Source organism: Sabethes cyaneus, chromosome 3 (genome assembly GCF_943734655.1).
Source record: "Sabethes cyaneus chromosome 3, idSabCyanKW18_F2, whole genome shotgun sequence".
Lineage (NCBI taxonomy): Eukaryota > Metazoa > Arthropoda > Insecta > Diptera > Culicidae > Sabethes > Sabethes cyaneus.
Window position 1 is genome coordinate 61,168,465 of NC_071355.1, and position 16,478 is coordinate 61,184,942.

The following is a 16,478-nucleotide window of genomic DNA, read 5'->3' on the forward strand; positions in this document are numbered from 1 at the left end:
GTGCCTAATTCCGAACTTTTTACAGTCGTTTTAAACAACCAGCTGGTGACACTATTCTACGCCCGCTCGCCCATTCGAAGAGACGAGCCAAGGAAAATCCTTTCAATCCGAGCAATTTACCGTCTGCTTCATGTAATTTTGCAGCTCTTCTTATTACACTTTTTCACTTATATCGACGCCCTTTTTGCAATACCGTCCATCGACCGTTATCGCATCACTGAAGTTGAACTTCACCTTCAACGCAGACTGCGAGCAATTACCAAAACCGAACACTCCGCCGCCATCACCTCGAAATGAGGCAATCGTGCAGCCAAAATGGGTCCCGATGCTTAATTTTTCACCTCCCAGCGGCACTTTTACACACAACTCCAGTAAAATTACACTGCTATCTGGAACGCCATTAGCAGCTGCGATTCTTTATCCATTCGATTGCTGCGAAAAAGTTAATTTTCCCAGTGAATTTGCAGTTTTTCACTTCCAGATTATAAGCAGCGCATTAGGAAAATTTTCACTTTTCACAGTAATCCTCTCACGGCCGAACCTACAGTACGTCTGCTGACTTGGGTCTGCCTGACTCCAATGCGGGCTGCTGATTGTGTAGCCGATTCTCCAACCAACCTCTCACTGATATGTTTCGATCTCCCAGCATTTGGCTGTCTGTCCAGCATTTTTATGTAGATATGTAGGTATGTAGTCAACAGTTATCGCTCTTCCTCTCCCGCCGAAGGGGACATAAACAAAAAGGCAACTGCTCCCATGTAGGAAACTGTTGGTTGCCTTTTTCCGTAGCAGCAGCGAAACAGGATACAGGGTAAGCGTACGGTGAGAGTGCGGTCTTCAAGCCTGCCTGCTGTTGTCAGAAGGAGCATATGAAAACAAAAATGAAAAATCAATTTCCATGTGGGAGCTTTCCGCTGACGGTGAACTTTTGACGCTTTTGAAGTTATCACTTGTTACACTGAAACGGGAAAGTATACCTACCACTGAAGCAGCAACCATTAGCAGTGCGCCTCCATTGTTTGGGAGACGATGGAGAAGTCTAATTTTGTGTTAATTGCTTACTATCATAGCAACATCAAAGATCAAAGCACTTCCACTTAAAATTATTCGGTGTTATCTTTTACCTAATTTAGATATTAGAAATTTCTACCATAAAAATTTGAAAAAAAACCGTTCTTACTTAAAATTCGAAATTCTTATTTACAGGAAGGAATAAACTACCAGATATTTTTTTCATATCCACTTACAATTACAATAATTTCTTTAACATGAAGCTGCGTCTGATCTTCATACTTTGAGCTGTATCTAGTGGTCTAAATTTATGAAAGAATTTTATTCTGCGTTTATCTTTTGGAATAAATATAGTAAACGTACCTAATTTTCAGTCAAAACTTTTAAATTCCTGCAAATTTTTATCCTAATGAATACATCTAGAAAGGTATGTGTACATAGAGCTATTCATTTGAGAATGCTGATTTTTAAGGAAAATATTTAGTGCGCAGAATTATGAGCCATGCGCAGAATTAGGTGCATTTACGGTATAAGTTGATTTTATATTTTTTAAATGTCTAAATCATGACTTGCATAATGAAATTAAGCTGATTTTTTTTATATTATAGATTTCTCCAGTATTCCTAGTGCTTACCCCTTTAACCATTCGCGTTAGGTTGGCATTGCTCATAATATTATGAATATTATGAATCTTTCTCGTATAATATTTGAAAAAATAATATCAAAAAAAATCACTACAGACCGGGAAAACCAGATTTTAATTCTAAACAATCAATACTGTGATAACATTTGTTCTTCATTCAGATTCAATAATACTGTATCAGCTCTTTATTATTTGCTCATTTAGTTTTCTTTTTTTAAGGTTTTTATTCAATTTTGTTCCAATTTTACCTAAATTTTTTTCACTCATTTCAATTATTTCAATTCAATGTGAAATTATTTTCATGTTTTATTTAATTTGATTACATTTATGTCAAAGTTCCCTTCATTGTAATTCATTTTGTATTCACTTAACTTTGGGCATTTTTTAAAATTTTCGTACAGATTTGGGCCAAAAGATCCAAGAGTTTTATGAGAATTTGTAAATATAGTCCATGGATTTATGTTTTTTTTTATCCTATTTATACCAAGGTAACAGATTTTCTAGAGCTTATTTCAAAAATTCATAAAAAAAATAATGTAAAACAACAATTTTTTAAAGAAAATGTTAACAAATTTCCTCAGTAATAAAGCAAAATCTTCGAAAAGTTTGCAAATATTAATGGGAAGCTCCAAAAAAACGTCGGAACAACTGCCTACTTCAAGAAATAATTTCAAAGCCAAATTTCTTTTTCGTCAATTCCTAGTCTTTTGTGATTCATATTTCACAATAGCGTTTTTATTCCTTTCATATATTGAAACCAAGCATCGCAAAGCAAACGTTTCACGTAAATATAGCAAACTTTCTCAGCAAACCAAATAAAATATTAACTCCCCATCTGCCAATGGAGTTTTTTTTTAATATTTTTTTCTTGTTCGTCAATTTCTAATATTTTAATGATAAAAATCCATGATAACAATATTTTTTGTTTCTGAGTTATAGCTGAAAAACACGCTTTTCCTGAACTCCAAAATACGTACCTCATGAACCAAACAACAAAGAAAAAAGGAAAATGAGACAGAAGGTGGAAACATGCAAAAGAGCATGTGACAAAAACTGGACAAACGGGTTAGGAAAAAAGGAAAACCGCGCGAGAGGAAAGAATAAAGCCGGGCATGAAAAAAAGAAAAAAGTGAGAAAACGGGAGAGAAAAAGAAAGAAAACTGAACAGAAATAGAGAAAAACGGGAAAAGCAGTAATAAAAAAAAGAGAAAATGAGGGAGCAAAAAAATGGAGAAACGAAAACAGAAAAAGAGAAACACAACAGGGGCGGAAACGGGGCAGAAAAAAAATGGGAAAAAAGGATAATATGGACAAGAAAAACAGAATGTGAAAAGAAAGAAAAGCAGGAAATGAAAAAAGAAAGAACAGAACAGACGAAAACGAAAAAGGGATAGAAAAAGGAAGCCTGGAAACCAGAAGAAACGGGAAACAATACGAATAACGATACAGAAAAGAAAAAATTCAGCGAAACGACTAAGAAAGAAAGAAAAAATGGGACTGGAAAAACGGAACAGAGAAAGAGGAAACGGTATCCAAGAAAAAGGAAAACGATAAAAAAGGAAGCACATACAAACTAGACTAGACTAGACCGAACAGAAGAAGAAAAAACGTGACAGAGAAGGTGGAAAAACGGTAGAATAAGAGGGAAAACGAGACAAGAAAGGAAAATCTATCCGTTCCGACTAAAAGGAAAAAAAAGAATAGCGACCAAGTGAAACCAAATAACAGAGGAAATAACGAAAACGGGAAAAAGAGGTCAAACTAGATATAAAAGGAGAAAACTGGGATACGAAGCCGGAAAATGAAATAGAAAAAGAAGAAAAGAAAAACAAAAAAATGGACCAAAAAATACGTAAACGTGAGATAAAAAAGGAAAACCGGGGAAAAGAGAAAAAGGGAGCCAAAACCAGAATAAAACTACAGAAACGACGAGAAAACAGGACAGAAACGACTAGAAAACGAGAACAACGGCAAAGTCGAAAAACGAAAGATACGAAAACTGGAAACGGAAAAACGGGAAAAAAGAAGAAAAAAGACTGAAACGGGAAAGAAAATAACAAAAAACCAGTGAAAAGCATGAAAAAAGAGGACTGACAATAAGCAAAACTGTAACAGCCTCATGTCCACCCACAGTCATGTCCAATGCCAAGTTCATTTTCAAGTTGAATTGCATGTCCGATTTTGAGCCCAATTTAAAGTCTAATTTAATTCCAATTTTAGGTTCAATTTTAAGTCAAATATAAACTCTGATTTTTTTGAAACGATGGTTCTACAATTGATGAAGGGACGGTAGGGAAAGAAATGAAAATTTTTTGGTGAAGGTGGGGAAGAGCGGAAAGGAAGGGGGGGGGGGGGGTATTGGTAGCTATGCTTGACAAGTAGTCATTTTGACTCCTACCTTTTGTCCAATACTGGAAGGTGCATGAGTCGAACCAAGCTGTAATCTAAGATTACAACCGGATTCGAACCCACAACACCCGCCAGGGCATGTGATTCGCTGGTACTTGTACCTTTGAACCATAGAGGCGCTGGACAAAAGGAGACCGCAAAATCCACTTCTCAAGGATAGCGACGCGTTAGGTTGGGTTATCGACACATATTGTGCCGCTTCCTACATCAATTGCAGATTACCACCGAGCGAGAAGTTTTAATCTAACTACTGTTTACTTTCAGGACGACGACACTATGCCGGCCCTTACGACTTGCAAGGTACTGCACGTGACGTTGTTCGTCTGTCAGCATAGCATAGCTTGTCAAGCATAGCTACCAATATCCCCCCCCCCTTCCTTTCCGCTCTTCCCCACCTTCACCAAAAAATTTTCATTTCTTTCCCTACCGTCCCTTCATCAATTGTAGAACCATCGTTTCAAAAAATTATTAATATATATGTATGACCGCATTTCAAGGTCAAGACTAAAAACTTGAGATTAGTCTATAAACTCTGATGTCAAGCACAATTTTAAATTCAATTTCGACCTAAAATTAAGGTGATGGTGATTCAGGCTGTGAACCATTTCGCGAAATTTTTAACTTTTTAGTTAAAATTTGACAGTTTGATGGTTATTTCTCCTCGAGTGGTTAAAATCAGTTCAGAATGCGAACCATTTCATATTTGACGTATTGATAGTTTTTTTTGTTCAATGAGCGCCTATAAGGTGAGGATGAAAATATTGTTTATTCTGTTCGAGTTAAAATTGGATGAATTTTTGATGTTGATTTGCTTTTATTTGATAGATAAAATTCATCTCATTTCAACCCGGGTTCTTTGAACAAATTTATTATGCGATAAGCATCCATACCACTGCAAAAAAAATTCCAACGTAAAATCAGTGAAACACGTCGAAGCTCTCTTCCTCACCTGTGCATATCTCATTGGCTCTGAAGCGAACCATCGAACTGTCAAAACCTTGGTCAAAACTAACCATGCTCCCGAGCAGGGTTATTTTCGAAAAACCATCGAACTGTCAAATTTTAACCAAAAAGTTAAAAATTACGCGAAATGGTTCACAGCCTCAATGCGATTTTAGTTCAAATTTTAACTTTAATTTCAAATCCAATTCCAAGTCTAATTCAATTCCAATTTAAAATAAAATTTCTAATTCAATTTCAAATGAAAACTTCAAATTCTGTTTTGAGTATACGATTTCATGTCTAATGACAAATGAAACCTCCGGTCCAAATTACTTCAGCTTAAAGTCTAATTTTATATCCAATTTTAAGTTCAATTTCTAGTTCAGTTTAAGGTTAACTCTCTGGCCCAAATTAGTCCAAATCCAAGACTAATTTATTGTGCTATTTTAAATTCGATTTTAAATACAATTTCGACTCTAATTTTTAGACCAGTTTCGAGTCTAATTGCTAGTCCATTTTCGAGAACCATGATGCAAGTGGGTTAGACACACCTTGAGGAGAGGAGTGCGCGAGATCTGCGGAGAAGCACTCGACTGGTATCCGCAAGGACAACTAAGAAGAGACAGACCCAGAGGCTCATGGCGACGCCAGCGTTTGCCGGGCTGTTGACGAGAATTTATCCTGGCGATAGGTGAAATCCATGGCGGCATAGCATAGCATAGGCCTCCCGTACGCTAAGTAATTTTTCGCTCTTGAGTTGAAAAGTGAAGAATGAAGAACTAAAGACCGGTAATGCGTACTGTCTCGCGTACCTACAGAAATAGAATAGACCCTACAGAATTATCCAACATTTCCTTTCCCTATCTCCCTATGGAACGCTGAGCGTTAGCACGAGTACGAGCACCCTAGCCAGCCATAAGAGTGTGTCCCCATAGCAAGGACAACTCTTGACGACTATACATTCTTCCACCTAGTGACGCCTGCAGTCCCGGTTAGGATCGACTCACCACAGCGTCTGATCCGGAGCGGACGACTGATTTAAGAAACGCGGTGTCTCGGTAACAGGCTTCATTGCTCAGTAGATGCTCATTTGACTGCAGCGCCTCAACTAAACAGAACTCGAAAAAGTAGTGCAAAGGGCAATTGTAGAGCTAATTATTATCTACATTATTGTTGAAGAAAGTATAGTTCTATCTTTTGTATTTACGGCGCTATACGATTGCTACCCCGTTGGTAGCAAAAAGAGCGCTCATTTGGCTACCAACGGGGGTAGCAATCGCATAGCGCCGTAATTACAAAAGATAGAACTATACTTTCTTCAACAATAATGTAGATAATAATTAGCTCTACAATTACCCTTTACACTACTTTTTCGAGTTCTGTTTCGTTGAGGCGCTGCAGTCAAATGAGCATTTACTGAGCAAAAAACCGAGAATGAAACCTGCTCGGTACTGAAGCTAAGATGGCAGTCCCATCACGAGACTCGGCAGGGTGGCTCTAATAAGGCAACCTTCCTAAACAATAATTACTACAAACATTCAAGGAAACACGGATCGGAATATTCCGCCTCAGCCTAGGTGACCAGGCTTGGCATGCTCTTTTCACTGTGATTTTACTTTTTGGATTACTGCACATTAGTCAAGCAGAATTTGAAAAAGCTGTGTAATGGGCATTTGTAGCGCTAGTAAGTATCTACAATATTGCTGAAAAAACGAGTTCTATCTTTAGTGTCTACGCTACTGTAGGACTGCAAAAACGAGCACTCTTTTTGTTACCAACGGTGAGGCAGCCTTATTGCGCCATAAGTACACAATGCATAGCAATACTTACTTTGGCAAAACTTTGGATTGTAAATAATAACTAATTCGGCAAGTGCCCCATACATCACGTTTTCAAATTCTACTTGGCTGAGGTGAGCATGAATCAAAAGACCAAAATCGCAGCCAAGCCTGTACGTGACGAAACAAGGACGACGAATAGAACTTGATACTTAGAACTGTAGATAGCTGAATTCGGCAGGTGGCGGCCGGAAGCTGCGCGAACAGCTTGAACCTCGCAAATTCGGCATCGTAGCTCTGCAGGAAAAATCTCGCAAGGGAGAAAAGGTTTGGAAGATTCGCGACGGAAGGACCCAGTTTTATCAGAGCAGTGGCACTACCAACGAACTGAGAACGGAATTTGTAGTGTTGGGCAAAAAGAAAGATCACGTGGTAGATTGGAAGGTGAGGATTGAAACTTGAGGATGTATCTATCGAAGATAAAGGATCTTTTCTTCAATTACAACATCACCAACTGCCCGCACGGAATATCAACATTCTTCACATAAACACTCAGGACGGTAAAAAAATATATAAACCGGAAAAACGATATAGAAACGCTGGTAACGCGGGTTATTTTCATTATTTGGTTTTGGCTGTTTCCATTATTTCCATTATTATATGCGGTACATAAAAATAAAACACGTGAGCGAAGTGTGGTAACTGTGATCGGGCCCTACTAGTAAAAAGATCTACTAGTAAGAAGATCGTGTGGCGTATTCATGCATTCATGCCCTACTAGTAAGAAGGTCCTGTGGCGTATTCATGCAGGAAACCGGGCTTACTATGCCCTTCATAAAACTCCACCGTTCCAATGGTAATGTACAAAACCCTCATTAGACTGGTATTGTACACAGCTATTTTATGGACTTAAAGCTGTGACGCTGCTCACGGAGGACAAATGCGCCCTTGCCGTGTTAGAGCGGAAAGGGTTGCGGATGAGGCGGAGGTATGTGAATCACGAGCTACAGGCACTGCTTTATAAATCCCCCCCAAGCAATATTTTTGTGTTGTACAACAGCTTATCAAGCGCTTGTTCCGTTGGTTTAAGCTATACAATAGTGGAATAAGCTACTATTAACGTGTTGGGCTGTCATAAATCTGACGAAAATCGGTTGGCTGTGGTGTGCCGGACATGTCGTAAGGATGCCGGACGACAGTGTGACGAAAGCAGTTCACTGCTACAACCCCACCACCAACAGGAACAGAGGGGCCCTACGTGCTAGATAGCTCGATTAGGTTGAAACCGACCTGCGAGTGAGGAGACACATCACGAATTAATAACGAGTATTCTAGAACCGAGTACAATGGAAACAAGTTCTTGATACTGCACGAGCCCCCTCGACTATATGCTGCTAGAGAAGAAGTTATATATGATACCTCCTTTATATTTCGGTTTAAACAACAGTACCTACATTGCTTATTTTTAATCTACGGTATTGTATATTTGGTTACTCTACAATTCAAGTCAATAGCAACAAGCTTATATAAGCTTTTTGAGTATTTTACCGATGCCTCATGTAGTAATCAATAACGGTGGAAAATGCTGCAAAACCAGCAGCTCCAACAATACCAGCTTTAAGTCCAGCTGCGAAAAGCAGGTGTGTATTAATAATAGGAAAAGAATTATTGTAAAACAATTACCTCTGACACCGATAAGTCCTCCAGTTACTGCTCCAGCATAGGTACCATTTTTCCAATCGGAAACTCCTCGTTTCTAAAAATGACAAGACGTAGTTAAGACCCTCAGACAATATTACAACGTACTGAAGCACAAATACCTACCGATTCAATTACACACTCTACAGCAGCGAAGACGGCTCCGATGACGGCAAAGTTTTTGCCGTACGAATGTGTCGCCTGGCGCATATCACGGAAGATCTCGCGTGCCGTTTGCTGCTTTTCCGCCGCCAGTGGATCCGCTATGTTCGGATTAACCGACGAACTGAACAACCCAATGGCAGCACCCAACCCGTAGCCTAGCACGCAGCTCATCAGCGATTTGAACGCACAGCTCTCGAAAGCCGCCTCCACCAGTTTCTCCTCGTTAGTTTTGATCTGCACTGCACCGTACATTTTTGGTATAATGATGTTTTCTCTAAATCTGTACAATTTACGATTTATTAGAATTAATTTACTCAACAATTGTGTGTTCGGACTTACCTGTTGTTGTTACCAATGAAATGCTTAGCCACTTCATCTAAATCTGCATTTTGGAAAAATATCCCGGTGGCTTTCGATAGATCAGGTTTCGGTTTGTCATCCGGATTTGGTGGTTTAGGTAGCATTGACGACATGACCTAGCTTTTTAAATACGACCGTCGCGAATAAATCGACTGTTCTAATGTCTTATGCTCACTTTGTTTACTTATTTCTCCGCGTGCTCTGTTCGCTTATGCTTATCCTTATACTTTTTTGCACCACCAGAAAATATATTATTATGTTCTATGTTTGGTCCTATGCTGTAAATATAATCATGTAATATTGTTTTTATGCCAAAGGAGCTGTCAGTGAGTGGTGTATACATAACTGAATACTACACACATCAGATTTAGCGTGTACAATGAAGTCCTTTTTTACACGGGTTATTTTTACGCGAATTGTACTTTTTCGATTACTCACAAACGATGCAGTCTATCTACTTGATTTGCTTGATTTCAATCATATTTTCCGTTTTAGATTTAAAGTAATCATATATATTCCAGTGTTTCAAAAAATTCACATTTTTTGTTGTGAAAATAGAAAATTTTAAGAACTGCATTTTAGTCATCAAATATCTTAATAGTTTGATCCAACGAATCTCAAATAGTTAAAAAGAATTTTTCATAACGTACCAGAAGTGCAGTCACTTTTTACGACATTTATTAGAAAATTTGAAACTTCTTCCTCGCGTAAAAAGCGACTCGAGTCTATTTACGCATGTACATATTGCTGAACGCTGTTACCCGAACAGCCCAAACACGACCAGTGCTGAAATGTCATCAGTAATTATGTTGATGATCGTTCAATGATAATTTTGATGATTAATTTTCAAAACAAACCAGTATCGTTCGCTTGCCTTAGGTAGGTGCGGAATTTATATGCTACATTTTAGCTTCGCATAATTTCACGAAATAGTAGTAAACGTGGTGAAGCAATGTTTAATCATCTCTCTGGAGGCCGTCTCAATGTACAACTACTTCAGGAAGCAGCTGCTCGAGAGTTAGTCGAGATATTGGACCGCTGCGAAGGAACCAAGGTAATTCATACAATCAAAAAGGGCGTTTCTGGAGTAAATATAGCTTGAATTGATCTTTGCAGGCCATTATCTGGGATGAATCTTTAGGTGGTCCAGTCGGCTTAGTTGCGCGGTATACATTCCTCAAAGAACATCATGTTACAAAAATGTACCAGCTTCGGCCGGAGCCGTGGACTGACATTGATGTGAAAAACATAATATTTATCACCCGACCGAATCAAACGCTGATGGATTACATAGCAAATAATATTCACGAAGAGGAACGGAAAAATAAAGGTAAATTAATATTAAATTGAGAGTAATGCCAATATAATCCTGTTTGATTTCAGTTTGCAAAAAGGAATACTATTTGTATTTCTTGCCAAAGAAATCGTTCCTTTGCGAGAAACGCCTGCAGGTCAAAGGCGTTCACGGTAGTTTAGCATACATCGGAGAATTCAAATGCGATTTCTTTCCATTTGATAACGATTTTCTATCCATGGAACTTAAGGATGCTTATAAGTGCGTTTGTTATCGAACATGAAACAACAAAACACCATTAACATCTGTTTACCCGTTACAGGGATCTTTACATCGAAGGCGACACTTCAAGCCTACACCAATCGGCATGTGCTCTGATAGCGTTGCAAAAAATGTACGGTCGCATACCGAAAGTCTACGGTAAGGGAAGTTGTGCCCAGCGCGTGTGGGAACTGACGAAGGCAATGGCTGACGAGGACGAAACTGTATTGAACGGTTCAAGCTGTGATAAAGGAGTAATAGATCAGATGATCATACTTGATAGGTCAATCGACCTGATGAGTGTGCTTGCGACTCAACTGACCTACGAAGGTTTGATTGATGAAATTTTTGGCATCAATAACACTACCGTTAATTTGCCAGGGGAAAAATTTAGCTCCGGCGAAGGCTTTGCTATGGAGAAAAACACCGAAAAAAGTCAGTTTATTCTAAATTCAAAGGAACAGCTGTTTGCCGAGCTGCGTGACAAAAACTTTAATGCGGTTGGTGCAGTTCTCTCTCGACTGGCCAAATCGATACGCTCTAGAGCCAACGAGAATCACGGCGAAAAATCGATTCAGGAGCTAAAAAAATTCGTTGAAAGTTTACCACACATCAAAGCCAACGAACAATCCCTGGCAACGCATACCAAAATTGCCGAGCTTATTAAGGAAGTTATTTCATCCGATGCATTTTTAGACGAACTCGGCTGTGAGCAAGAATTCATGATGTGCTCTGATGTTGACAAACCTAATCCATTTATTGAAGATTTAATCGCAAAAGAAGCTCCCCTGCGCAACGTTCTTCGACTGATGTGTATGCAATCCATCGCCGGATCTGGATTAAAACCTAAGGTTTTGGACTACTACAAGCGTGAGCTTGTTCAGGTGTACGGTCTACAAACACTACTAACTATCGGTAAACTTGAGAAAGCTTCTCTACTGAAACCACAAACCAGTACTCGAAGCTATGCCGTTCTACGCAAAACCCTAAACTTGACCGCTGAAAATCCAGAGGAAGTTTCTCCCAAAGACATTTCCTACGTGCACAGCATATACGCGCCCCTTTCGGTACGCATTATCGAGCAGCATCTGAAACCGAATGGCTGGCAAGGGTTAAGCGACGTCCTGTCCGGTTTACCGGGACCAACTTTCGAAGACTTTCAGCCGGCCATGACGTTGAACAATCGAAGGGGCTCGTTTACGTCAGAAATTTCCCAATCGGACATTCCACGTGTTGTATTGGTGTTCTTTGTCGGAGGATGCACCTTTGCGGAGATCTCTGCCTTGCGCTTTCTTGCCCAGCAAGACGAGAACAATGTGGAGTTCGTTGTGTGCACTACCAAGTTAGTGAACAAGAACAGTTTTCTTGATGCTTTTATCGAAAAAATTAAGTAAGATGCAAGCAGTCTTTTCGTGCAACATTATAGCCGTTGACCATATATAGCGATCGAGAATATATTTAATAATAATATACCTAATTGATTTGAATGTTTGATAATCTGTCATATGTTGACATCCATTTTGGCTACTAGCTATTGCTATTATAGTGTTTATAAAATTTTTGGTAAGTGTTATAAACGTATGTGTGGGAGATAAGAATAATAATAACAATTAATGATGAATAAACATCACGAACAAAAAATAATAATAAAGCGATTCACTTCGGTCTGCTCTGACAAGTATGTAAATCTATTCTTTGCACTTACTTACTTACTCATCTCGGTGCGATGTCCCTAACCATTTTCCGCCAACATACTCGATGCATGGCTGTCCGTCTCCGGTTTCGCGAATGTCTCACACTTTCTAGGTCTTGCTCCACTTGGTCTAACAACCAGCGTTCAACAACATACTAACAACGCCATTCGAGGCGAACACCATTTTTGTGAAGTTGTTGTCCGGTATTCTCACAAAATGTCCCGCCCATTGTACTCTTCCGAGTTTCGGCATACGAGATTCGCCGAAAAGTTGCACCAACTCGTGGTTCATCGTTCTGCTCCATCGTTCCCGCATATCTCCTAGCAATTCCGGCTGACTCCTCAGTCAATACTCCAGGCTTCCACTCATATGATGCCTATGTATTCTGACCCTCCCTTCAATTTTTCATATAATGCATATAATGAATTTATCACCTGATATATACTTACTTATTCAGCCGAGAGTCGGGGTGGCTCTTGCCGTATCAAGAATTCCTCTTCATTGACGAGCCATCTAGCACGTTGAGCCCCTCTATTCCTGGTGCCGGTGGGGTTCTTGAAGAGAACGGATTTCACAGCACAGTCGTCCGGCATCCTTGCGACGTGGCCGGCGCACCGTGATCTCCCAACTTTCGCCAGGTGTACGATGGGAATCTCTCCAAGCAGTGCCTGTAGTTCGTGATTCATACGCCTCTGCCACTCTCCGCTTTCCGTTTGTACTCCGCCAAAAATAGTCCGCAACACCTTTCGTTCAAAAACGGCAAGTGCACGTATGTCTTCCGTAAGCAAAGTTACTGTGTCAAGTCCGTAGAGGACTACCGGTCTTATTAGCGTTTTGTACATCGTCAGCTTTGTGCGAAGGCGTATGCTCCTAGATCGAAACGTCTTGTGGAGGGAAAAGTAGGCTCGATTTCCAGCTTGAATGCGTCGTTGGATCTCCTTACTCGTATTATTGTCGGCGGTGACCAGAGCTTCCAAATATACGAACTCATCAACCACTTCCTGTTCATCGCCGTCAATAGTCACTGTCCATGGGAGGCAAACGTTACTTTCTCGGGAGCCTTTTCCTACCATATATTTGGTTTTCGACACATTATTTTTGTAACCCTATTTTTAGTCTGGCGTAGATTGCCTCCGCCGTCCCACGGTTTCTAGTAATAATGTCGAGGTCGTCTGCAAAGGCTAGGAGTTGGCTACTCTTGCTGAAGATCGTTCCTCTCGTTTCGATGCCCACTCGCCTGATCACACCTTCAATATTGAATAACATACAGGAGAGTCCATCCCCTTGCCGTAGCCCTCTGCGCGATTCAAAAGGACTTGAGACTGTCATGATATATAATGAAATGAAATAAATATGGATGAAAATAGAACGAGTTCACCAGCAGTCCTTTGAATGAGATATAGGTGCATCATTAGAGTTTCCATCCATGTACATGTACAGTGTACAGCAGGTGTTTGAAGAGCTAGAACGAAACAAATAATTAGAATAATATATGTTGGGGCTTACCTAACAACAGGGCCGAGGTGATCAGCCATCTGCTCAAAACCACAATTTTGAGATCAGGAAGCCGGGAATCACGCAGCATCGCACTTCCTAGCTTAGCTACTTAATATTAAGGATCGAGCATTACCGGTTATGACCACATGGATGCGCTAGGTAGAAACTTGGGATGCCTAGAGCTATGTTGGACGCAACTTCATTGCCTTCCCCCTTTCATACCCCCGTGCAACAAAAAAAATATCGTGATTTAACCTCAAAAGATGGATACCGAAGGATACGAACGCCAACTGTGTGATGCTTCCAAGTCTGTGACATGGTACCGTGCGATTCATGTGAGTCGTGGGCAATTATTCGTGTGCTGACGTTACCAAGCCGGTTAAGGACTACGATTGGAGTTGCCTCAAGTGCACTAACAGACTTCAAGTTGCGAAAGGACAGAAAACATTGAAGTATGTATTGTAACACGAAAAGCGATAGTGGATCTACCTCTCGGAAAGGCGGAACTTTAGAAGATGCCCTGAAAAAACTGGAAAAGGACAGCGTGCCAGAGAAAAGGCCATGGAAGAGGAAATGGTACTCAGGGAAAATCGGCTGGAAATACAAAGAGCTCTGAATGAAAAGCAGCGACTTCAGGAGAAGGCATTTCGTGAAAAACAATACGGGAGATAAAAGAGCGTTTGTTGCATGAGGAACACGAAATGCTGGAACAAGAATTGACTGAAAAGAAAGCATATCAAAATGGACGCACGAAGATGCTCGACGAGTTTGCAGAGGCGAAAAGGGCTGCTGCGAAAGTAGCTATTGTTAGCGTGGCTGTAGGTAGCAAAAAAGAAGCGGAAAAAGCTGAACCTTCCTTCAAGTAGAAAGTAAAATTTTGGCTGAAGAAGCGGACTAAGTAGTGGGAAGGCAACCGTACCCGTTACAGAAAAGCAAGTAGCAGGCCCGTTTAGGCAAAGTTCAGTGAAAAAGGTGAAAATTGTTCCGAGTTTGCAGATAAGCGAAGAAAAGGATGAAGACGACGGTTTATTCGAAGAAGACTGGGAATACATGAAGCCGAAGATATCGAGTGCGATTTGGAGAATGATGAAAAAACGGATGCAGAGGAAGGAGCGCGAGAGAACTTTGAGCTATCTCGAAAAGAACGAGAAGTGCTCTCTCGTCTGTTGGCTGGTAAGCAACAGCAGTCATCGAACAAACAGCGGTTACCGCAAAATAAGCAACCGTTGGAAAGGAAGCGAAATACGTTGTCCAAGAAACAGATAGCGGATAGACGCCTTTTTCAAGATTCTACCCATCTCCAAGGGTGAACCGGAGATGTGGGTTATTTTCATCAGCAGCTGTGAGTATTCTAAACAGACGTGTGGTTTCTCAAATTTGGACAACCTGAAACGGCTACAAGTCTGCAAGGAAGCGCACTCGAGACGATTAGAAACCAGTTAGTTCTTGCAGATTTGGCTCCTGACGTTATTGATGACCTCCGTAGTCTCTTCGGAAAACCTGAAAAGCTACTGGTCACCCTGAATCCTTTATTCAGTTTGGGATCACGGTGAAATGACCCTTTCGTCACATCATCTCAACAATCCAATGCTGGTGAACGAGCTGGTCGGCAAACTTCCGCCCAATTACAAGTTGGACTTGGAATGGGTTCGCTTCAAACGAGAGAAGTGAGGAACGCCGCTGCGAATATTCGCCGATTTTATTAACGATATCGGGCCCTATTCTCACAGTCACCTTACCTAATTTTTTTTTAGTTGAGAACGAATTTGCGATTCTCAGAGTCACCTAGGAGACTCCGTTCACCTGGGTGACTGTACAAATCAAATGGGGAGCTGTTAGGTGAGGTGAGGGTGACTGCCAGAATAGGGCGCGTGAGAGAAGTGAGGTGAGTGAGGTGACTGTGACAATAGGGTCCATCATGTCATGTCGGAGTTAACTGAGTTCTGAGATAAGCCGCAAAAAAAATTTCCATGCTCATAGTTTCGTACCAAATAAAGAAAAATGTTTGAAAGATCTTAATCCATGCAGTGTCTATAAACGGATAGACCAAAAGTTACGCTTTTGTGATGATTTTAACAAATTTAACATTACGGATGTACCTTTAATCTATCCGAAGCAAAATTACCTCAGCGCGCTGTGTTGAACTAATTACGCCAAAAGTCAGTGCAGTTTTAAAGTGCGTTGCAACGTCGTTGAATGCCATGGTGAGAACCATCCTTTGCTACATCGGGCCAAAGGAGTTGTCCAGCTATTGAATGTCGAATGCCATGCCCACCGACAGTTTAATTGTGTTGTTATTTTCTGTATAGACCCAGTTAGTCTGTACTTCCGTGGTTACGAAAGTTCACTAACAGATTTCGAAGTATGAGGAGAAAGGCTATGCGTATACAGGCACGTCGGAGGAGCTAGTTAGAGCAGATAAAAACGCGGTGTGGCATCTTCCCTCAAACGTGGTGCTGAATCCCAGAAAACCAGTGGAGGCGCGTCTCGTTTGGGACGCTGCTGTATCAGTGCGTGGTATCTCGCTTAACGGTGAATTACCGTCGGTGTTTAATCAGCTTCATGAACTTTCCACGTGAGTTGTTCTGCGTAACTCATGACGCAGATTCAACAGTGTACGTCATGGAAGTAGCTACCTTTGGGACAACCTGCTCGCCTGCTTTGGCGCAGTTTTTTGCCATATGCATTGACTGCAGTGACAAAAAACATTACGTAGATGATTACCA

General features: G+C 40.6%; 2 protein-coding genes across 2 annotated transcripts; one reads left to right on the top strand and one right to left on the bottom strand.

The window, feature by feature from the left end:
* Nucleotides 1-8,247: 8,247 nt before the first annotated feature.
* On the bottom strand, nt 8,248-9,261 carry LOC128743485 (mitochondrial import inner membrane translocase subunit Tim22). The gene is made up of 4 exons (XM_053840078.1): nt 8,986-9,261; nt 8,608-8,926; nt 8,467-8,539; nt 8,248-8,410 (listed from the first exon to the last, which is right to left on the bottom strand). Exons 1-4 carry the CDS (start codon nt 9,117-9,119, stop codon nt 8,328-8,330), a joined length of 609 nt encoding a protein of 202 aa, XP_053696053.1. The 5' UTR covers nt 9,120-9,261; the 3' UTR covers nt 8,248-8,327.
* A 630-nt stretch (nt 9,262-9,891) lies between these two features.
* LOC128742902 (vacuolar protein sorting-associated protein 33A) lies at nt 9,892-12,004 on the top strand. The gene is made up of 4 exons (XM_053839397.1): nt 9,892-10,060; nt 10,123-10,336; nt 10,390-10,561; nt 10,623-12,004. Exons 1-4 carry the CDS (start codon nt 9,959-9,961, stop codon nt 11,953-11,955), a joined length of 1,821 nt encoding a protein of 606 aa, XP_053695372.1. The 5' UTR covers nt 9,892-9,958; the 3' UTR covers nt 11,956-12,004.
* Nucleotides 12,005-16,478: the final 4,474 nt, after the last annotated feature.